At 31.3% G+C, this 25,458-nt stretch overlaps 2 protein-coding genes across 2 annotated transcripts; one reads left to right on the forward strand and one right to left on the reverse strand.

Moving 5' to 3' along the window:
• Positions 1 to 892: 892 nt before the first annotated feature.
• On the reverse strand, positions 893 to 6,215 carry LOC139511151 (transmembrane protein 115-like). Its single transcript, XM_071297727.1, has 3 exons — positions 5,478 to 6,215; positions 3,744 to 3,917; positions 893 to 3,043 (listed from the first exon to the last, which is right to left on the reverse strand). The coding sequence occupies exons 1-3, from the start codon at positions 6,176 to 6,178 to the stop codon at positions 2,869 to 2,871; spliced, it is 1,050 nt and encodes a 349-aa protein (XP_071153828.1). The 5' UTR covers positions 6,179 to 6,215; the 3' UTR covers positions 893 to 2,868.
• A 729-nt stretch (positions 6,216 to 6,944) lies between these two features.
• LOC139511173 (ras-related protein Rab-7L1-like) lies at positions 6,945 to 18,491 on the forward strand. Its single transcript, XM_071297754.1, has 6 exons — positions 6,945 to 7,100; positions 8,671 to 8,884; positions 12,984 to 13,055; positions 13,389 to 13,570; positions 14,757 to 14,878; positions 18,177 to 18,491. Exons 2-6 carry the CDS (start codon positions 8,767 to 8,769, stop codon positions 18,319 to 18,321), a joined length of 639 nt encoding a protein of 212 aa, XP_071153855.1. The 5' UTR covers positions 6,945 to 7,100; positions 8,671 to 8,766; the 3' UTR covers positions 18,322 to 18,491.
• The last annotated feature ends 6,967 nt before the right edge of the window (positions 18,492 to 25,458 follow it).

Here is a 25,458-nt window from a genome sequence, read left to right on the forward strand (position 1 = left end):
CAGGGGCAGCAACCCAACAACAGGTTGTCAGATTCATCTGAAAATTTCAGGGTAGATAGATCTTCACCTGATAAACAATTTTACCAAATGTCAGATTTGCTCTAAATGCTTTGGTTTTTAAGTTATAAGCAAAAAACTGCATTTTACCCTTATGTTCTATTTTTAGCCGTGGCGGCCATCTTGGTTGGTTGGCCGGGTCACCGGACACATTTTTTAAACTAGATACCCCAAAGATAATTGTGGCCAAGTTTGGATAAATTTGGCCCAGTAGTTTCAGAGGAGAAGATTTTTGTAAAAGATTACTAAGATTTACGAAAAATGGTTAAAAATTGACTATAAAGGGCAATAACTCCTATATGGGTCAACTGACCATTTCAATCATGTTGACTTATTTGTAAATCTTACTTTGCTGAACATTATTGCTGTTTACAGTTTATCTCTATCTATAATAATATTCAAGATAATAACCATATAACGGCAAAATTTCCTTAAAATTGCCAATTCAGGGGCAGCAACCTAACAACGGGTTGTCCGATTCGTCTGAAAATTTCAGGGCAGATAGATCTTGACTTAATAAACAATTTAACCCCATGTCAGATTTGCTCTAAATGCTTCGGTTTCAGAGTTATAAGCCAAAAACTGCATTTGACCCCTATGTTCTATTTTTAGCCATGGCGGCCATCTTGGTTGGTTGGCCGGGTAACCGAACACATTTTTTAAACTAGATACCCCAATGATTATTGTGGCCAAGTTTGGTTTAATTTGGCCCAGTAGTTTCAGAGGAGAAGATTTTTGTAAAAGTTAACGACGACGGACGACGGACGACGCCGGACGCCAAGTGATGAGAAAAGCTCACTTGGCCCTTCGGGCCAGGTGAGCTAACAAGTACAGATGAATTTACACAAATGTTTTATTTTTGAAATTTATACAAAGATGCAACAAAACAACATTAAAAATATCTGTATTTATCCATCAATTAGATGACATATATTTACAACCCCACAGATATCGCTGTTATAATTATATGCTAGACATTTATTGCCTAAGCCTTGTCAACACCAAATAATCATACCTACAGTATTGAACAGCGGAAAAACCAAATATTTACTCACAAAGTTTGACAATCTTATATCATTGTTACATGAACCTATTGTTATAATTAATTGTTACTTTTAATTTGTCCTTGTTTGGTTCGTGTTGGTGTTTAGATCTTTAGCTGATTGCATGTGTCATTTTCTAAATTTGTAATAATGAAAATGTGTGGTCTCAGTAGGAGACTAAACAAAAGTAATCACTTTCAAATGAAAATTATTACAACAAAAATGTGTTCACAAATAAGTAAATGCAACAATTTAACCCATATTAATTTCAGAGTAGAGACAGTGTTTATTGTTGTTTAATATAAGCTGTTTTTGTACTACATCTAAAACAACAAGAATGTTTTCTCAAGATTTTATTTCATCTTTTTTGTAAGCCTAGTATAAATACAATTGATATTTGAAGACACTAAACACATGGTTGTCAGTATTTGATAGAATACTAGTCTCTGTTACCACTAAAACCAATATGTGGAAAATTTAAATCTCAATGCCTCAATTGTATGCATGACAAAATTTATGAAATAGTTGTTCATTTTGAAAGAAAGATAATGGATACTGTGGTATCAACTATTTAAAACTTTTTGGAGAAAATTTAGTAAAAAAAACCAACTCAACATTTTAATTATTTAGTAACATATAAACAAATTTTAATTCCTGTTGTTTCTGTTCAACTATTTTGTTACAATTTCAACCAAATGTCAAATAGTAACTACTTAATAAGAAGTGAAAAACAGAGAAACACATTCAATACATATGATAGCTTACAAGAATCAAGTTTACATTTAAATACAAAATCCCTCATTAAAATTTACCAAAAAATCAAAACCCAATTGATGAGTAAAATAGATATACATGAATTATAACCTACAAGCATTTTTTGGAAATTGCAACAAATATTCATAAAACTTTATGCAGTTTACTACAGATTTATATTCTGGGCCAATGGATGACTTTAAAGTTTTAATAGACAATTACAAAAATTAGAAAAAACAAAATGATTGCTGTGACTTTTACTCACAGAATGTAAATGGTAAATGAGTATGAATTATCAGATTTATAAATAGGTTTATCTCTGTACAGATGTCATATTTATTTTTATTACAGATTAATAATCATATTCGCATAAAAATATTCACAAGTATATATATATCTTTATATCGTATAAAATGCAAATCATTTGTTACAATCAAAACAAATTTTGTTAATTATTTCAGGATGTAGCAATCTAGTTATACGAGATAATGTTTAGAAATATTGATTAATTCCCATAATGACAGCACCTCACAAGTAACATTAACAGGTTAAGCCAGTTAGAACCAACACCATTCAACATAAAATAAAGCATTACAAAACAGTACAAAACTTTTCTTACACTCTTAATTTTTTCTTGAACAGGCTATGATTTTTAAAATAATTTAGGGACCAATGGAATGATAATTGGTTGAGCATTAATATTCTCTAAAGACTTGAGAGAAGATCAAGTAACTTACATTAGAAAACACAGGAAAAACATCAGCCGTCATAGCATATACATTTGTAAACTTAACATGCATGAATGGAATATACAAAGCTATTGGAATTTTAGCTTTTCTTTCGATCAGTATCATTATCTTTACAATTAAAATGGTGTTACGCAATCTCTCTACTTGTTCTTTTCATAAATATACATGTACACACCCCAATAATAAGCCAAGAAGAATCACAGTTCTGACACTTGTAAGTAATTTGGTTACTTAAGCCACGTCTTTTATAACACATATTTTAATTCTCAACCCTCAGTACTATTTTCTTTAAAATCGGGAATAGGAAGTTTTACTTCTTCTTTTTTCTCTTCTATCTTTCCTTTGCTTTCACTTTTTTCCTCTTCATCTATTAAAGAAGGCCAGTTTGACTGACCTTCAGCCTTAACTAGCCTCTCATTCAGGGCTTTCAAAGCAACTTGTCTGTAAAATAAAGAGTGAACAATTATTTGGCATTTAATTTCCAATGCATATAAAATAACATATAAAGTACACAATATTAACTTAATTCTATTTCTGCATTTAAATGCAGTATATATGTAGTAAAAATAACCAGGTTTTTGTCATACATGTACTACAAACATGACTGTACAAATCTTATGCCATGTCGCAAATTTGTAAGGTGAATCAATCTGATTCAACACGCTTACAACACTGCTATCAAAAGTTCTTGGGAAGAACACTATTGCAATAACTTTTTATAAGTTTTATTTCTTCTTATCACATACATGACATACATGTACATGTTCATTTCAGTCACTTGTGAACTAACAATATATATCTTTCTTATTCAACTCCTGGAATCTTTAAATGTTTCCACATAGCATTTATTTCTTGTCTAGAATTGGTCCAATAGTTTTTCTTATTTTTTATGTTGAAATTGAGGTTCACTTACTGACAAAATGTACATGACTTACAAACAATAAAATTTACAAATACATGTACATATACAAAAGAGATATTTTTAAAAGGAAACTAAATGCTTTTTGGAATTTACTGTTTTAAAACCACACTATTGTGAAAACCCTGAATTTAAAAATAATTGTGGTGCTTAAGTTATTTTGATTGAACTGAAATGAACAGATCTCTTTGTATAAAATGCAAGAAACATATGCATAAATACCTCCTTCTTTCAGCATCTAGAGGGTCAGTACCAGGTAAAGTTATAGTGATAGTTGATGGAGAACTAACATCGTATTTCCTCTGGGGCTTCTTACACACTTTTATCTTCACCAAGGCAAAGAACACAGTGTTTGCCAGAATCGAGACTAAAGGTTGAAGCTGGCTTGGGAAAAAGCTGGAAAAAAAGCAATGTGTTGTTTATAGAGCTTTAGACATGACAACTATGTATGTATATATTACATGTACTTATGTATATTATTCTGTACTATTTAATCTTTTGAATGGTAATTATATATGACTTGATATACATTTGTACATTTTTTAAGGATCTGTAATGAACTTCATGAACTTGAAGGATGTCAAAAATACTTTAATGTTGTATCATTTTCATAAAAAAATAACATTTATATAGTCTTCATTGCATATCCTGGAACTTCAATTCTACCAGTGAAGTATATATATGATCTTTGTTTTTTTATCATGAAATGTATGTTTTTGCTCCTATACACTAAATTTTTAAAGGAAATTGCCTTGATCAACATGATTATAAAAAATTGTAACAATATATCCATTGTAGGGGACTGAACAAAAAATTTGGCAATCAATAATTTAACCCCCAAAACATTTTTTGATTCTACATGTTCATGCTTCCCAAATTTAGTGCACATGACATGTAGGATTCTTACTCTATGTGAAAATATCTACAAGTATGAATAAAAGTTAAACATTGTACATGTATAGGGCAATGACAAAAAAAAACAACACAATCACATTAATTTGCTTTTCCTTAATTAACAACCATCATAATAGGAATAATAGGAATATGCATTGCTTTAAAATAAAAACAAACTCAATGCATGTAATTGTGGATAAAGTTCAGAAGTGGTCAATTAAGCAATGGATATGTATACTAATTCTGCTTAAAATGATAAGAATCATGCAAAAAAGGGTGACACATGTGAGAATATGTAAATTTTGAAAAACTTTTTGTCTATACTTTTTTTTCAGTATTCTTTAAATTCTTTACACATGAGTTGCACTTGAAATGACATTAAAAGCATTAATATAACAAAGTACAAAATCAAATGTAGCTTTTATATAGATTAGTACGTTGGTTTTCCCGCTTGAATGGTTTTACATTACTAATTTTTGGGTCCCTTTAATTATAGCTTGCTGTTCGGTGTGAGTCAATTGCAAGGCTCCGTGTTGAAGGCCATACCTTGACCTATAATGGTTTACTTTTATAAATTGTTATTTGGATGGAGAGTTGTCTCATTGGCATTCATACCACATCTTCCTATGTCTATCATCATTCATGTATTTCTCTTTTTCAGATTCAACCATCATACATTACATTTGTAGTTATACATGAGGGTGGTAATGCTCTTTACCGTCAGGCGTCAAACGGTCAATTTTGGATAGCGTTAGCGTCAAATTGGTTAAGACTTTACCTTGATTCCTCAAAATATCCTTATCATGATTCTTCAGATGTCTCAAATAATTATCGTTACTTTTATTTTTAGAAATAAAATAGCGTGATTCGTCAAATTCAGCTGATTTTTTTATCGTCTAAAAGAAAGTGTACATTTTATGTCATGCACTAAAAATTACCGTTTACGTCATTTGGCAAGAATTTTTACTGTTATACATTTGATGAGGCATGAAGGTACCCCCATTACTACCCTCATACATGTAAAAGCTCGCAAAAGTCAGATGTACAAATGTACATGTGTACCTTGAAAATCCAAAATTATCTGCCATGTCACCACGATTTCCATTGCTGTGCTTTTGGTAAAACCTTAGGTATATCCAACTAACTAAAATTCCAAATCCAAACATAAATGGATATGGTCCTTCTAACAAACCAATAAGCCTCAATGTAATGCTTACAAATAGCAATAACAATGGAATATGAGTGTTTCGAAGTTTTCCAAATGGTGATGTTGCTAATACATGATCAGGCATAGCTTGTTTAACTGCCACTGAAAATCCAGCAATATAGCCTGCAAGTCCATAGATGTATGTTTCAAATAAATATTCTTCATTTTTTGTTACTAAATAAAATGCAATATAAACAAACGCAGTTCCTATGGCAACTCCTGTATTAATTATGACAAAGAATATTAACATATCTAATGCACCCCATAATGGTTCCAAGAGTTTACCACATAAGACTAAAACTGAAACATCAATGAGAACATCCCATACGTGCATTTCGATAAATGGATGAGTAATGAAAGTCCAAAACCGAAAATTTGGTGGCATAACATAGCCAGGTGTTACGGCTAGGTAAGGTATAGCTGAAGAGGCAAATGACAAAAAGTATCCCAGTGTCACAGCAACAGTTACACCCTTGACAACCACACTGCTGTTTCCTATAGTCATTGTAACTTGTTCTTTTAGGAAAGGCAAATTCTTCTTGATAGTATCCGCCATGTTGACGGAAGTTGTTACATGTCAACTACGTGCGTTCGAATTAGTTACTTGTATATTCACAAGCAGATTATTGGTGTTCTCTTCGACGTCCGCTTTTAATATGTACGCATAGGATACATGATTTGAATATATATTTCCCCCCATTGTTTGTACCTCAGTCCTGCGACTTTTATACTAAGTATATAAGTATAATAGTCACAGTTTGCATTGAATATACAATTTACAATGTAATGTTTATTTCAGACTTTTAAATTGTAATTTGGATATACGTTTTAGCAAGGATTTGTATACTATACAAATCCTTGGTTTTAGTATGTATATTTATGGTATGATGATTCCAATAGTTTGCTTATTTCCTTTGAAGGATTGGAATGTGTTTAGTTGTACACTTGAAATTGTCATCAAGAAAAAAAAATCATTGTCGCATACCTGGTATGCTATATTTTGATACTTTTATACCAAGGATTTGTGCAAATACTAATACTATATAAATCCTTGATTATTATTAACAGAGACATATAAAATATAGTATATATGTCTCTGATTATGACATAAACTTGGTTTTCAAAATTTGACCAACTTGAACCTTGCCACTAATGGAACCTAGGACTAGTTTTATATATATGACTTGTCCTATCCAGAGACATATAAGTTAACAACCTAGCATATAAACACATCAAAGGGATAACATGTTTTACGAAGGGGACCCGGCCCATTTTTTAGAACGCGTTATTGAAACCGCACATCCGGTAATCACGTGTGTGCTTCTTTTGTCATGTGATCGTAAAGTGAAAGTTGAGTTAAAAAAAAAACACAACATGTGATGCACAAATGAGGATTTCAAAGAGTATCTTTACTGTCGCTTTTTGCTAGCTAAGGACTCATTTAAATCAGTCGACAATTTAGGAGATCCAGTCAATAGGTATTTCATAAGACAGTTTTAAATGACATGCCATGATTGTAATGTTTTATGATTTATAGTACAAAGAAACTCAAGCTTTATAGCAATTCCCAAATTATGACTTTACTTTTCATGTGATATTACAATCAGAAATTTTGTTTAAACTTTGTCATTGTCAAACTGACAGTGAATAATAAATGTGACAAGAGTTTGAAGTATAGTAGTCCGAGATTACTCTGACGTCCAACGGCTGTTTTGCCCTCGGGGGGGGGGCCACTTACTATATAATTAGTGGTAGGGATGAGCCGCTGGAATAGGTCACTTTTTCATGCTCTATGGTATATGAAAAGGGTGAGAAATTCAGATTAAATATATCAATAGGTTGATATTATCACTTGCTTAATTATATCATAAGTATCTGAAACTTATCAGATGTCCGTATTTATTTTTGATGCTGTTAAACCACAGTCGTAAATGCATCAGTTATTTGTCAAACTAATTAAACTCTATTTATTCTGATGTGGTATTTCCACTGATGCCAGTGATAAATGCAATAAATCCGACCAAATTGACATTTGCACCTAATTAACATTCAAGGGTTTGTATACATAAAACATGATAACAACTATTTAAAGAAATTCCATTGTGACAGCGTCCTTTAAGAGGGAACGGCAATGAAACTTTTTATCAGTTTTTAATTAATATTTAAATCAGTGAAGGTGTTTGTATGATCAGACCAAACGTCTTTTATATGTATTGTATTTTGGAATTGAAACATCTTCATAATGAAAGATATAAAAGGGGCAATAAGAAGAAGGTTTTTAAAATGTGACGAATTTATTGGAAAAGAAGGTGATATTATTGCGACTACTTTGCTTCTTAACAAGAACGTGGTGATGAGCGGGGAAAAAATCTATAATAATGTACCAGAAGATGAAAAAAATTTAAATATATCTATAGGTCTATTTTTTGTTAATTGATATATGACAAGGTATATATTTTTAATAAACAAAATATATGAAAAGGGTGGGGTACTTGATGTCTCAGCTGCTCACCCCTACCAAAAAAAGTTTGAAGTGGCCCCCCCGAGGTTTTGCCAGACAAGCTGGGGCCGTGGGACGTCAGAGCTCGTCCCATATCAAAAAGTGGATATTTGCCCACCCACGGCCCCAGCTTGTCTGGCAAAACAGCCGTTGGACGTCAGAGTAATCTCGGACTAGAAGTATAGCTACCAGCTTTAAAACTTAAAAGTTGTTGAACATACTAAACATGGAATAAAAAGTTTTGTTTTTATCAATCAAAAACAAAAATATTTGCATATTGTGTATGAGGAAGTATTTATAGCTAGGATATATGTATACATAGTATACTGCCTTTAGCTAAGCTTAACATAATCATTTTATCAAAACAATCCATGTATATGTACAGTAAATTAAGCTATTAAATTTCTGTATAATGAAAAAAAGATATGTTCATCAATAAATAATGTCAATAAGGATGAAGATCTGATAATAGTTGTTGACAAAGTTAAAAGCTAAAAATTAATTGACTTTTTTCAAGAATTTTTATCCATTTTTTTTATGTGTTTTAGAGTCTGAAGAAAGATACATTTATGCAAAGTACAAATATATAAGACAAGAAGATGATAAACAGATAAAGTGATATGTCATAGGAACACATGTAGACAATGACAGAACTTTTATTCAAGATCATAATTATTGGTGATCCAACAGTTGGAAAGACATCCTTTATTCAGAGATATGTCAATGATTCATTCCGCAGAGATTATAAAATGACCATTGGAGGTTAGTTATTTTTATATATATCTTTTTGTGTATGAAATAATTTGTTTAAAATCAACTGAAAGAACTTCATTGGTTAGAAATTTAATTAATGACAAATACATATTTAATACATTGATTGTATTAGGTCATGTAGGTGGAAACTGGTAAAATAATGCAATGTTATTGGATTTCAGTTTACCATTTATAACAGGATAAATGTTGTTTTGTCTTATTCAACATATATTTGTGTTTTGGATTTTATCTTCATTTAAGATATATAATTTTAAGTTTAAAAAAAAAAAGATCTAATAATATCATTATAACATCTTTATAGATTATACTGAATCTTTGGTCTATATAGTGATGTAGTCTGACTCAACTCAAATACGGTAAAAAGAGATCCATTTTGTTTTACTATAAAAATAAATGCAAACTATATATTTACATGTAAAGTGCAACAATTATATGGTCAATAGCAGTAGTGTAATTATAAAAAAGCTGAAAAAAAATAATAAATCAGAATTTGATATAATGTTGTTTTTTATTCCTATTTTGTCAAAATGTCAAAAGCTTCAGGAATTAAGGAAGGGGATATAAAAAGTGTTATTACTCATGGTGATGAAAAGATTACAACAGGTCTCTTTTCAATATCCTCCCTGGTATAATCCCTTGATCCATATCAAGGTTCGATAATCTTCATACTAAAGCATGATATATAAGAAATTATTTTTACTAAAGGATGATTGATTGTTGGTTGCTTCAGGTCCAGTGGCAAATATTAAATGCATGTCTAAGACAATTAAAAAGTTATGTTGCGATTTCACGTTTATTTCTTACACATATCATGTACAAGAAATCGTTCGGTCTTTAATGCGCATGCGCTAGTAATTGTCCATATACAGCGATTACTTTTACTATAGATTTGTATGAGCAAATAGATTTTATACCCGTATTACTTTATGTTAACATTTGAATTTCTTCTTCGCGTGGTTAAGTATAGTTTCTTTAAGGTTTGAACTGTTTAATGATACTTTTTATTTATTTTTACCTCATGTATCGAAGAAGTGAAATCGATTTTGTTTTAAATCATTCTCTATTTTAAACTTGCAAAATTTAACAGATTTTATAGATGCATTTCGCCATCTTGCTGTTCAAAGATGAAAAAAGAAACAAACTTTTCATCAAATTCCTTAATGGTTAAATTGAGTTAATATGAGTTTAGAATTTTTCTCTGTACTGATGTTATGCATTGTCTGTATGAGATTCAAAATATATTTACTAAGTCCTTCAACCAGACATGACAAAAAACAATGTTTTAGGTGGGCAGATTTATTTCTTTTTTTGTCTTTTTTTTTGTCTTATAAAATCAAATACTTTTCATTTTCTTAACAGAATTTGTATGTTTAGAAAAGTGTTCAAAGATAAGAAAGAATTATGTTACACAATAATTACGCATCTCGTATAATAAAAACTAATTGAAATTATTATATATAAACCGTAATAATCCTAATTTGATTCTAAACTCGGTTTTCTATTTTAAAAGATGACAAATTATTATACTATTGGATTTAAAGCGTGGACATCGATCATCAAACATTCAAAACCCGTTGTGATCCGATATTTAATTATTTATGTACACAAGTTGGCGTGCAAAAATCAACAGCCTCCTCAGAAATACTGATAAACTTGTTTCCCTTTATAAGAAAATTGAGTTACATCTCCTTTTTTAGTACGAGTTGTCTTTCTTGACCGAACTGGCCTCAGATCACAATTAATTCCCTTTGTTCGTGGTCTAGGAATATAGTTCCCAATTATTATATGGGGTATTTCTTCCCAAGTTATCTGTCTACTGTTTTCTTTGAAATGTTTACTATTTAAGTGGTCCTATCAGTTGCATATATATTGAAATAAGTAAAACATGTGGAAAAAAATTATTGTTGAAAGTGAAAGTAGTGATTTGGCCAAAATGAAAGTAGGGTAGAAATCAGCCTTCGTCATTTATTCAAGATTCAAATCCTACCATTGGCATACTAATAGGGCCCTCAAAAGAAAAAGCACTGATGGATTGTCCTGGGACAAGCATATTTTATTAGAATAATATAAGCAGTTAAATTTATTTCATGTTTGTAGCGGTGCAAATGTTTTAATTCAATTTGACTTTAACTAAAAAATGCATTGTAGCCAAGGGGAAGAATAATTGTGTTCTGAGGCCAACTAATAGTTCAGTATGTTTATTCATAATATTTAGAAAAGTTCCATTTTTTTTGTAAAACAGGATAACAATGGTGAATGTTGAACATTATAATCTGTACTAAGGAATAAGAGGATTAACTTTAATGACCTTTTAAGAAATGAAATCGAAAGGTCAATTTAAAGCTAAACTGTTTAAATGGATTAGAGTGTGTTGAAATATTATATAAGACCCATATGATGAATTATAAATATTATAAAAATACAGATATTTCTACATATTTTTAAATATCTGACAATGGACTGAGAGATTTAGGAAAAGTAAAATTATTTGTAAAAATTGATAGTGTGAGCATGACATATTGTCCTATGGTGGTCTATAGATGCATATCATTGTTTATGATATGGTGTAAAAGTGATAACAAGCACTTGACTGGACAATTGAAAACGACAGAATTTTTCAACAAAAATAGATATATATGTAGGACTTGGAACCGCAATGGTACTCCGAATGGCGATGGTCACGCTGAAGTGCGATAGTTAACACGCTGAAGTGCGATGGTTAACACGCTGAAGTGCGATGGTGACATTGTGACGTTAACTTGTTGATATCTACGCTGAAGTGTGATGGTAGTAACGCTATAGTGCGATGGCCAATCTAAGACTTTGAGTAAAAGTAAAATGCACATGAGCTGTTATAATAAAATAACACCATTAAGATTTGACAAAAGTAGCTGCTAGCCTCTTATTTGGAAGATGTTTTAACTTCTGTTAAGATCAAACCAAAGACTTTAATTTTTGTTTTAATCTAATTTTCCAAGTCTCCAATTCTCCTTTTAGCACGCAAGAGTATGGAATAAGGTGTTCAAGGGAGAAATAAAAAAAAAAAATTCAGCATTTAGGTCTTTATAATAGTACTAAGAAGTGTCCATCTTATTTACTCATATATTATGATAAAACTTAGTAATTGCTCACAACAATTCTTCATCAATTTATATATACCTGATGTCGGAGCAGTATCTACGAAGTAAAATACAGACAAGTAAATCTATGCTTGACTAATAGCGAGGCTTGTCAATTATTTCACGAAAAACAAAGATGAGGATGATAAATTGGGAAGTACACGTAGGGTTTAGTCAGGTTAATTTCTGTCTGACATGTTGTAGACTGAAACCATAAAAAATAAGACTAGAGCGACCGTGTTCTTTCAAAACAAAAAAAATGATCTCGGGAATAAAACTACATTATATAAACTTGATATAGCAAAAACATTGAAACATTGCTAATACTAGCATTTTTGTTTTTTTATTAAATTGCCCACATAAAATCATGTGACGCTTACGTAAAGATAAGTTAAGATTAATATTTAGATTAGTATACTGCATTTATCGTACAAAAAGTCTGCGTCATAATTCAGAATACTGGTTAGCCCATTTGGTGATCAAGTTCATGTTTCAGTCGCTTTGCTGTCTAAAATGTTTATACATATTTTTGTAACCTCAACATGTAATGCTTAAAACTGTTCGTTTCTTTCTTATTTCCTTACTTTCCTTTGTTTGCATGAAACCTTCATCTACAAAACCCTATTCCCCTGCCTGCGAATCCATGTTATATTTTGAAAACATCATATTATTCAAACGTCATACACAAAACCATCGCACTTCAGCTAAAGGACCATCGTACTTCGGCGTGGACCATCACACTTCAGCGAGACCATCGCACTTCAGCGTCCTATGATCGCACCTCCGAGTCCTACATATATAAACACACTGACACACACTTCTGTTTAACACAATAAACCAACTAAAAAAAATTAAAAGATAAGCAATTTTCAAAAGTCAGACTTCAAATAATTATGATAGCCAAAGTGACAATTAGAAATATGATTCAAATACTTAAAAGATAGCATTTTACTGATTTTTGATTACAGTTGATTTTGCACTAAAAGTTGTGAAATGGACAGAAAACCAGATGATCAAACTACAGCTGTGGGACATAGCAGGTACAGTTAAGGATATGGAGAGATACTAATAGAAAGTGCAGTCAACAAAGACTGTGTAACAATAGGGGAAAATGAAAGTAAAAAATCAATTAATATCAGATAGAAAACAATACAAAAACACAAAGACTATTGATCAATACAAGATAATTAATATGTCCTATTTCTTTATTTCATACATTTTTTTCAATTTACCTTTTTTTAATTGTCAATAAAATTCAAAAGTAATCAGTCAAATGTATCTATTTATTTCACCACAGAGTTTTACCCTTTGCCAATAAAAACTTCAATGTCAGTATATTATACAGTTTACTTATATTGAAAACTTTTTTTTAGGTCAAGAAAGGTTTACTTCAATGACCAGAGTCTACTACAAAGATGCCCATGCTTGTGTCATAATGTTTGATCTGACACAACGATCCACATTCCAAAATGCTGTTAACTGGAAAAAGGATCTCGATTCCAAGTGTTCATTAACTGATGGTACCCCAGTTCCTTGCTTACTCTTAGCAAACAAGGTAATTATTTTAAAGTTTACTACATATTTCAGCAGAAATTCATGTAGCTTTCAACAAGAAAGATAAACAAGAAAGATAATTAATTTACTTCTCAAAACATTAAAAAAAAATACGAAGAATAGTATCAATTCATTTATTTTCATGAGTAAGAAATTGTATTTTTGTGAAAACTTTATTTCATGGTTTAATAATGAACTGCATACAAGCCTTGAGAAAAAATTGAACAGTAAAACAAAATAAAAATTTTTGACTCATGAAATCCATAGTTTTATTTACCATGACTATTACGCTTGCCTTGAAGGGAAAGTCAGCCATTCTGTACATCTATAATACTAAAATAACGAGGTCCAATTTGTCAGCCGTCATGGGGTAAAAACGACAAATCAAAGCATTCAACTTTATATTTAGCAAATATAGGACAATGGTGTATATTAAAAATTACACCACTCCAGACCCTTTTGTTTTCCAAATAATTAATATTGCGAATAATCAACAAGTTCAGGGTCGAATCCAATACCGATACCAATAGTATATTCACCTGTTATCTATTATCTTATCTGTACGTTCCGCATTTGACAGGCGCACCACCAAACGGTGTATTTAGGATTTTGCTATATACACTGGTCATAATCACAGGGTTTACACTTCTAAATTAAATCATTGTCAAATTGTTCCCTATTGTAGTATTTTAATCATTACGACTTTCTAATTTGACAATACTAAAAATCTGGACTTAAAATAAGGCGTATAGGTACAGTTTTCAAATTGTTAGTGGGCATGACCTAAAACAGCAAATCAAAGAATTCAACTTTATTTATAACTAATATAGGACAATGCTGTTGATTAGAAAATACTCCGTTGTAGGACCTTTTGTTTTCCAAATAATTAATATTACCAATAATTGATAAGTTCCAGGGTGACAGGTTCACGCAGAAAGAGTTTGAAAGCAGAGAAAACTGTGTATCTTATAATCGGCATGACTTTATCAGATGACAATACCAATATTAAAATAAGGCTTACGCATAGTTATATACTTTAAACCAGTCACGGATCCGCGATATCACGGGTGTGTTCTAGTATCATCTAAAGAAACACATTCTCAAACTTTTAAACTTTTAAGTTTTTATTCCTTCTAATAATAGAGAAATTAAGTATTTGTAACTTTTTTTTACATTTGTTTTGGTAGTGTGATCTCAGTCATAGAGAAGTTGAACAGTCCGAGATAGAAGAAATGTGTAGGGAACATGATTTCATTGGCTGGACTGAAATATCAGTCAAAGAGGGTATAATGATTGAAGAACCAATGAGGTTAGTTATTATAAATAAGTATTGATTTGTCAGATTTAGAATGTAGATATCCTTTTTTTATACGACCACAAAAATTGAAAATTTTTTGGTCGTATATTGGTATCACGTTGGCGTCGTCATCTGCGTCGTTGTCGTCGTTTGAATACTTTTAGTTTTCGCACTCTAACTTTAGTAAAAGTGAATAGAAATCTATGAAATTTTAATACAAGGTTTATGACCACAAAAGGAAGGTTGGGATTGATTTTGGGAGTTTTGGTCCCAACATTTTAGGAATTAGGGGCCAAAAAGGGCCCAAATAAGCATTTTCTTGGTTTTCACAATATAACTTTAGTTTAAGGTGGTACCCAACACTTTCACTAAAATTAATTTGGCTCGTTTAATTTTCATAAAATTTTGTCAAAGTATTTAGGGGCGACATCAAAAGATCGATGTAGGATAAAAAACTTAAATCAAATAGTTTGGGGGTGGGGGTGTTAAAATTCTGCAAGTTTTGTATATCTAAAATCTATTTTTACATTAATCCCTATTGGTAAATCAATTTTTCCCAAATTAAGTTAAAAGGGGGGGTTGGGGGGTCAGTGAAAAAACTATGTGAATTAATTTTTTATCCTACATTGAACTTTTGATGTCGTCCCTTACTTTGACACTTTAACAAAAAAATAAAAAAATAAATTTTTTTGAACCAACCGTTTTGTCAGAAAAATTACACTGGTTATATAGCAGTTTGACAAACACTAATTTTCATCATTGAGAAGCTTTATATTGCCTTCACAACGCAACGTAATTAAAATGTTTAGCTGATATTACAGAGTTATCTCCCTGTAGTGTTAGGTACCACCTTAAGTAAATAGAAATCTATGAAATTTTTACACAAGGTTTATGACCACAAAAGGAAGGTTGGGATTGATTTTGGGAGTTTTAGTTCAAACAGTTTAGGAATTAGGGGCCAAAAAAGGGCCTAAATAAGCAATATTCTTGGTTTTCACACAATAACTTTAGTATAAGTGAATAGAAATCAATGAAATTTAAACACAAGGTTTATGACCACAAAAGGAAGGTTGGGATTGATTTTGGGAGTTGAGGTCTGAACAGTTTAGGAATTAGGGGCCAAAAAGGGGCCCCAAGTAAGCATTATTCTTGGTTTACACACCATAACTTTAGTATAAGCAAATAGAAATCTATGAAATTTAAACACAAGGTTTATGACCACTAAAGGAAGGTTGGGTTTGATTTTGGGAGTTTTGGTCCCAACAGTTTAGGAATAAGGGGCTCAAAGGGTCCAAAATTGAACTTTGTTTGATTTCATCAAAAATTTAATAATTGGGGTTCTTTGATATGCCGAATCTAACTGTGTATGTAGATTCTTAATTTTTGGTCCCGTTTTCAAATAGGTCTACATTAAGGTCCAAAGGGTCCAAAATTAAACTTAGTTTGATTTTAACAAAAACTGAATCCTTGGGGTTCTTTGATATGCTAAATCTAAAAATGTACTTAGATTTTTGATTATTGGCCCAGTTTTCAAGTTGGTCCAAATCGGGGTCCAAAATTAAACTTTGTTTGATTTCATCAAAAATTGAAGAATTGGAGTTCTTTGATATGCCAAATCTAACTGTGTATGTAGATTCTTAATTTTTAGTCCCGTTTTCAAATTGGTCTACATTAAAGTCCAAAGGGTCCAAAATTAAAATATGTTTGATTTTAACAAAAAATGAATTATTGGGCTTTTTTGATATGCTGAATCTAATTATGTACTTAGATTTTTGATTATGGGCCCAGTTTTCAAGTTGGTTCAAATCAGGATCCAAAATTATTATATTAAGTATTGTGCAATAGCAAGAAATTTTCAATTGCACAGTATTCAGCAATAGCAAGAAATCTTCAATTGCACAGTATTGTGCAATAGCAAGAAATTTTCGATTGCACAGTATTGCGCAATAGCAAGAAATATCGTATTGCACAATATTGTGCAATAGCAAGAAATTTTCAATTGATTGGAGTTATCTTTCTTTGTCCAGAATAGTAGTTGAATCAACTTAAATCATTGTTTGATATACAATCTATATTCACTTTTACTACCAACTGATAAATTAAAACAATCTTTACCATTCAGTGATAACAAGCACCTTTTGTGACATTTTAATATTTTATGATGTATTTAAATGAGTAGTTATTAATGCAAACTCCATTAGAAATTTGAATTGAGATCAGTTTTGGAAAAAGGGAAAGGGGGATGTAAAGATGTGAAAAAAAAGGGGGGGGGGGGTGTAAATTTTTTTCATTTCAGATTCCATAAATGAAAAGAAAATTTCTTCAAACATTTTTTTGAGAGGATTAATATTCAACAGCATAGTGAATTGCTCAAAGGCAAAAAAAATATTTTAAGTTCATTAGACCACATTCATTCTGTGTCCGAAACCTATGCTGTGTCAACTATTTAATCACAATCCAAATTTAGAGCTGAATCCAGCTTGAATGTTGTGTCCATACTTGCCCCAATCGTTCAGGGTTCAACCTCTGCGGTTGTATAAAGCTGCGCCCTGTGGAGCATCTGGTTTTAAATTAAGAAGAGCTAGGTCATAATTTAAAAAAAAAGGAATATCATCAATACATTAGGTTCACATACCGAAGAAATGACCACATCAACCGTAAAATCCTCATCTTGATAGAAGAATGTACTAATCTAATGTTTGTTACAAAATAATAGTAAGATTACAGTATACAAGTTAATACTGGGATCAGGACGTTTTGACATAGAGGATTAAAAGCAGGAAATTATGATACATTAATATTGTATTACTGTCATAAAAGTAGGGATGATAATAAGAAAACAAATTTTAAGGTCAGAAATAGGGATGATAGTTAAAAAAACACATTTTAAGGTCATAATTTGTGATGATAGTAAAGAAAACACGTTTAAAGTTATAAATAGTGATGTTGATAGACTTCTTGTTACTCTTACATAAGATCTATAAATTGAACAACTGGAATTGTTAAATGATCAAGATATCTTCAGTCCTTAATGTAAATTCTTTTTTTAGGCATCATGTATATACAATGTATATATATACCTGATATATAATTTTAAATAGATTGATTGAAAAGATATATCAAAACATTCTCAATGGATTTATATATGCGTAAAGAAAAAAATTGTTGACTATCAATATTGTCCTAAACTCAAATAATTCAGAAATTCAGTAATCTTATATTAGCCTGCCCTACAATTGCTGCATGAGAGGGCATGGGACACAGGGAGTGTTATTGAATTGTTCAATAAATGTTTTCCTTGTAATTTTAGATTTTTGATGGAAGAGATGATGATAAAACACACAGAGATGGAAGGATTTTCAGAGTCTATGAGACAAGCAGCCTCAAACCCTGAAGCCATCCATCTAAAGCAACAAAGTACTGTATTAGCTACACAGTCAGGATGTGGCTGTTGATTACTGTTGATTTATATAGATCATTGTTACTTATATTGTTGTTATTTATAAATTTATGTGGATCAGTGAAACCTACGGTACATTGTTGACAATTGAAGCTTTTAAACTAGTACAGTGAAACCTGTGTTAACAATATTCAAGTAGAATTCTGCCACAATAGTTACTACCATTTTTTAATAACATGTATTTTCAAATAGATTTGATAATTTCAGCTGTGCATTAAGATTATTTTTTTTTTTATTTTTTTTTTATAACTTATTGATCAAATGCCAACATATTGTGATATTTATTAAGTTACATCATTAAGTTGGCCTTTTTGGTTGGTTTCATGTGAGCATTGTTAAAATTTTAATATCTGAAGTGTTCAATAAAAATATGACTTTTTTTTTTAAATCGGTGAGATTAATTTATTGTATTTAAAAAAAAAATTAAAACATATTTTTTTATTATCATAATATTGACATGGACTTATTATTAACATTGGGTTGATACATTTTATATGTATTTTTTTAATCATAATATGAATTTGTACATTTGGTAGAAAAATAGATGGTAGTTATCTTTCCTGTCCATTATTTGTAAAAAAAATCTAGATAGATTATAATTTATTGAAATCCAGAATGTTAAGTGAATATGTCTATTATTTTAAGTTTTGATGTAATTTAAAAGATTTCAAACTATTGACAATCAGTCTGAATGTTTCAGTTTGCATATACATTATATATATATATGACAATACTGTTAATATTTGAATAGTAAACAATGTTATTTTTAACTTTTATTAATTATCTAGGGCCTGGATGTTTAAAAGAATTGTATTTCATTTAATGGTTGATTTACATCTTACTAGAAAAATTTGTTTTGTGTACTGTAATAAAGTATGCTGCCTTATATCACATGTTACTGTTATACGGTTCTTAAGGCATATGTGATATACTTACCCGTAAGTATTTTAGAAGCTGAAAATTGTTATGGATTTTTCTTTTTTTTTTTATTGTTGTTCAGAAATAAGGTTGAGTATATGTACTCTCAGTTATAAAACTTAATTTATAATTTTAATCTATACATTATTTAATGATAAATGTTTTATATGAAAATATATTTAATAAAAGTTGTTGAAATATATTATGCTTCTTTATAAATCAATAGTTTTTGAATCACAAAAATTAATTTCCAGCCTCATATTTGTCTTATTTCAAAAAACAAATCCCATTCTCAAGTTTAAATGCACCTGAAAAATTGACTAGGGTATAGAACAAGGTCATCATCGGACACATCCATCCTGCAGAAAAATCCAATGCAGGATGTATATTTTGGAGTCATGGCTGGATATATTGAGCACTTGAATTCATTCCAAACACAAAACCGACACCAAGGGGACTTTTGTCCATAGTTTCATTACTATCAGACACAAAAGCTCTGTCGAAATGACCTTTAATCAAGTTTCTGTACTATGAAACACAAAACCGAAGCCAAATTGCCCATTTATTCATATTTTCCTATCAAACATAAAACATATGCCAAAAAGCCCTTGTATCCATAGTTTCCTAACTATCCAACACAAAAAATCTACCAAAATGACTTTGAATCCAAAGTTTCCTAACTATCCAACACAAAACATACACCAACATGACCTTGTTTCCATAGTTTCCTTACTATCCAACACAAGATGCCCTTGTATCAATAGTTTTCTAACTATCCAACACAAAACATACAACAAAATGACCTTGTCTCCAGTTTCCTAACTTTCCAACACAAAACATCCGCCAAAATGCCCTTGAATCCATAGTTTCCTAACTATCCAACACAAAATATCCACCAAAATGACCTTATATCCATAGTTTCCTTACTATCCAACACAAAACATACACAAAATGCCCTTGTATCCATAGTTTTCTAACTATCCAACATAAAACATACACCAACATGCCCTTGTCTCCATAGTTTCCTAACTATCGAACATAAAAAATACACCAACATGCCCTTATCTCCATAGTTTCCTAACTATCAAACACAAAACATCCACCAAAATGACCTTATATCCATAGTTTTCTAACTTTCAAACACAAAACATCCACCAAAATGCCCTTGTATCCATAGTTTTCTAACTATCCAACATAAAACATCCACCAAAATGACCTTATATCCAGTTTCCTAGCTATCCAACACAAAACATCCACCAAAATGACCTTATATCTATAGTTTATAATTTCTCGCTACATTGAAGACCTGTTGGTGACCCTCTGCTGTTGTTTTTTATTTGGTCGGGTTGTTGTCTCTTTGACACATTCCCCATTTCCATTCTCAATTTTATTTCCTAACTTTCCTACATAAAACATACACCAACATGCCCTAGTCTCCATAGTTTCCTAACTATCCAACACAAAAAATACACCAAAATGCCCTTGTATCCATAGTTTTCTAACTATCCAACATAAAACATCTACCAAAATGACCTTATATCCAGTTTCTTAGCTATCCAACACAAAACATCCACCAAAATGCCCTTGTCCCCATAGTTTCCTAACTATCCAATAAAAAACATCCACCAAAATGACCTTAAATCCATAGTTTCCTAACTATCCAACACAAAACATACACCAAAATGCCCTTGTATCCATAGTTTTCTAACTATCCAACATAAAACATACACCGAAATGCCCTTGTTTTCATAGTTTCCTTACTATCCAACACAAAATGCCCTTGTATCCATAGTTTCCTAACTATCCAACACAAAAAATACACCAAAATGCCCTTGTATCCATAGTTTTCTAACTATCCAACATAAAACATCTACCAAAATGACCTTATATCCAGTTTCTTAGCTATCCAACACAAAACATCCACCAAAATGACCTTATATACATAGTTTCCTAACTATCCAACACAAAACATTCACCAAAATGTCCTTGCATCCATAGTTTCCTAACTATCCAACATAAAACATCCACCAAAATGACCTGATATCCATAGTTTCCTAGCTATCCAACACAAAACATGCACCCAAGTGACGTTATATCCATAGTTTCCTAACTATCCAACACAAAACATCCACCAAAATGACGTTATATCCATAGTTTCTCAACTATCCAACACAAAACATACACCAAAATGCCCTTGTATCCATAGTTTTCTAGCTATCAAACACAAAATATCCACCAAATGACCTTAAATCCATAGTTTCCTTACTATCCAACACAAAACATACACAAAATGCCCTTGTATCCATAGTTTTCTAACTATCCAACATAAAACATACACCGAAATGCCCTTGTTTTCATAGTTTCCTTACTATCCAACACAAAATGCCCTTGTATCCATAGTTTTCTAACTATCAAACAAAAAACATACACCAAAATGACCTTGTTTCCATAGTTTCCTTATTATCCAACACAAAATGCCCTTGTATCCATAGTTTTCTAACTATCAAACACAAAACATACACCAAAATGACCTTGTCTCCAGTTTCCTAACTTTCCAACACAAAACATCCACCAAAATGCCCTTGAATCCATAGTTTCCTAACTATCAAACACAAAACATCCACCAAAATGACCTTATATACATAGTTTCCTAACTATCCAACACAAAACATTCACCAAAATGTCCTTGCATCCATAGTTTCCTAACTATCCAACATAAAACATCCACCAAAATGACCTGATATCCATAGTTTCCTAGCTATCCAACACAAAACATGCACCCAAGTGACCTTATATCCATAGTTTCCTAACTATCCAACACAAAACATCCACCAAAATGACGTTATATCCATAGTTTCTCAACTATCCAACACAAAACATACACCAAAATGCCCTTATATCCATAGTTTCCTTACTATCCAACACAAAACATACACAAAATGCCCTTGTATCCATAGTTTCCTAACTATCGAACATAAAAAATACACCAACATGCCCTTGTCTCCATAGTTTCCTAACTATCAAACACAAAACATCCACCAAAATGACCTTATATCCATAGTTTTCTAACTTTCAAACACAAAAAATACACCAAAATGCCCTTGTATCCATAGTTTTCTAACTATCCAACATAAAACATCCACCAAAATGACTTTATATCCATAGTTTCCTAACTATCCAACACAAAACATTCACAAAAATGACCTTATATCCAGTTTCCTAGCTATCCAACACAAAACATCCACCAAAATGACCTTATATCCATAGTTTCCTAATTTTCCTACATAAAACATACACCAACATGCCCTTGTCTCCATAGTTTCCTAACTATCCAACACAAAACATTCACCAAAATGCCCTTGTATCCATAGTTTTCTAACTATCCAACATAAAACATCTACCAAAATGACCTTATATCCAGTTTCCTAGCTATCCAACACAAAACATCCACCAAAATGCCCTTGTCCCCATAGTTTCCTAACTATCCAATAAAAAACATCCACCAAAATGACCTTAAATCCATAGTTTCCTAACTATCCAACACAAAACTTACACCAAAATGCCCTTGTATCCATAGTTTTCTAGCTATCAAACACAAAACATCCACCAAAATGACCTTATATCCATATTTTCCTAACTATCCAACATTAAACATCCACCAAAATGACCTTATATCCATAGTTTCCTAACTATCCAACACAAAACATCTACCAAAATGACCTTGTATCCATATTTTCCTAACTATCCAACATTAAACATCCACCAAAATGACCTTGTCCCCATAGTTTCCTAACTATCCAACATAAAACATCCACCAAAATGACCTTATATCCATAGTTTCCTAACTATCCAACATAAACATCCACCAAAATGACCTTATATCCATAGTTTCCTAACTATCCAACACAAAACATCCACCAAAATGACCTTATATCCATATTTTCCTAACTATTAAAAACAAAACATCCACCAAAATGACCTTATATCCATAGTTTCCTAACTATCCAACACAAAACATCTACCAAAATGACCTTGTATCCATATTTTCCTAACTATCCAACATTAAACATCCACCAAAATGACCTTGTCCCCATAGTTTCCTAACTATCCAACATAAAACATCCACCAAAATGACCTTATATCCATAGTTTCCTAACTATCCAACATAAACATCCACCAAAATGACCTTATATCCATAGTTTCCTAACTATCCAACACAAACATCCACCAAAATGACCTTATATCCATATTTTCCTAACTATCAAAAACAAAACATCCACCAAAATGACCTTATATCCATAGTTTCCTAACTATCCAACACAAAACATACACCAAAATGACCTTATATCCATAGTTTCCTAACTATCCAACACAAAACATCCACCAAAATGACCTTATATCCATAGTTTCCTAACTATCCAACATAAACATCCACCAAAATGACCTTATATCCATAGTTTCCTAACTATCCAACATAAACATCCACCAAAATGACCTTATATCCATAGTTTCCTAACTATCCAACACAAAACATCCACCAAAATGACCTTATATCCATATTTTCCTAACTATCAAAAACAAAACATCCACCAAAATGACCTTATATCCATAGTTTCCTAACTATCCAACATAAAACATCCACCAAAATGACCTTATATCCATAGTTTCCTAACTATCCAACACAAAACATCCACCAAAATGACCTTATATCCATATTTTCTTAACTATCAAAAACAAAACATCCACCAAAATGACCTTATATCCATAGTTTCCTAACTATCCAACATAAACATCCACCAAAATGACCTTGTATCCATAGTTTCCTAACTATCCAACATAAACATCCACCAAAATGACCTTATATCCATAGTTTCCTAACTATCCAACATAAACATCCACCAAAATGACCTTGTATCCATAGTTTCCTAACTATCCAACATAAGACATCCACCAAAATGACCTTATCTCCATAGTTTTCTAGCTATCCAACACAAAACATCCACCAAAATGCCCTTGAATCCATAGTTTTCTAGCTATCAAACACAAAACATCCACCAAAATGCCCTTGAATCCATAGTTTTCTAACTATCCAACACAAAACATACACCAAAATGACCTTATATCCATAAAGTTTCATTACTTTTTATTAAATTCCCCCTTGGTTCAAGGATGTTAAGATTTGACAAACTCAACCAAGCAATTATATGTAAAACATGGATTAATATCTTGTATGGACATGTTTCTTCGAAAACCAATGTGAAATGAACAAACATAAAACAATTAACTAACTAAACAAGCTGTTTCTCCATTAAATGATGAAACAAAGATTTTTTTCTTGCAGCAACAAAAACGAAAGATCAAAATGCTGTCTTGCTATTGTTGAATGGGCTACTTAAAATCCATTTTGTACATGGATACTCTATGCCATTAGGTTAAGGTTAATTTGATTTGATTTTGATTATTTTTTAAAAAGTTCTTTTCTTGGATTTTAAGAAAAGACATTTTATAACCACATATTAAAAAAAATATGCTGATGTTTTCACAAAGTGCATTAGTATATATCTAATAAATCTCTTACAATACAGAATGAGCTTTCCTAATGGTTGAAGTGTAAGACTGTAAGTGTAAGGTCTATGTTTCTATTCATCATTGTCTGTTGGTGTATCTTGGATAGATGTCTCATTGGCAACCATAAACATCTTCATAGTCCCCTACTGACAAAATCAAAAGTGGACTAGGTTTGCACTCAATCTCTCTGTCTGGCCATGGTCAGTCTGGCAAATCAGTTTTCCACTTCTTTTCTTCCTGCTTGAAGATATTGATTTGACATTTGGTGTATTGTTTTGTCATGACAAGTTACAGATTAAGTTCCAATTTCGTTCCAGTCTGATGATTTTGTGCAGAGTTATGGTCCCTGAACTTAGACAATTCACTCAAATAAAAAGTTTTCAGCATTTTTTTTGGCATGCTCAAAGAATTGGACTTGATATTTGTTAAATAGTTTACACCATAACAAGTTATAAATCAAGTTAGCATTTTTTCCCTATACAATGAAATTTTGACCGTTAAGGGACTTGGTATTGTCAGATAATAGTCACAGAATGCTTGCCTCTCATATATTAACATGAATAAGTGATGTGATGACAGTAAGCCAGGAACCAGAGAAATTTTGATTTCAAATAGCCATGGTAACAATGCATATTGAAAAAATACA

This window comes from Mytilus edulis, chromosome 1, assembly GCF_963676685.1.
Source record: "Mytilus edulis chromosome 1, xbMytEdul2.2, whole genome shotgun sequence".
NCBI classification, from domain to species: domain Eukaryota; kingdom Metazoa; phylum Mollusca; class Bivalvia; order Mytilida; family Mytilidae; genus Mytilus; species Mytilus edulis.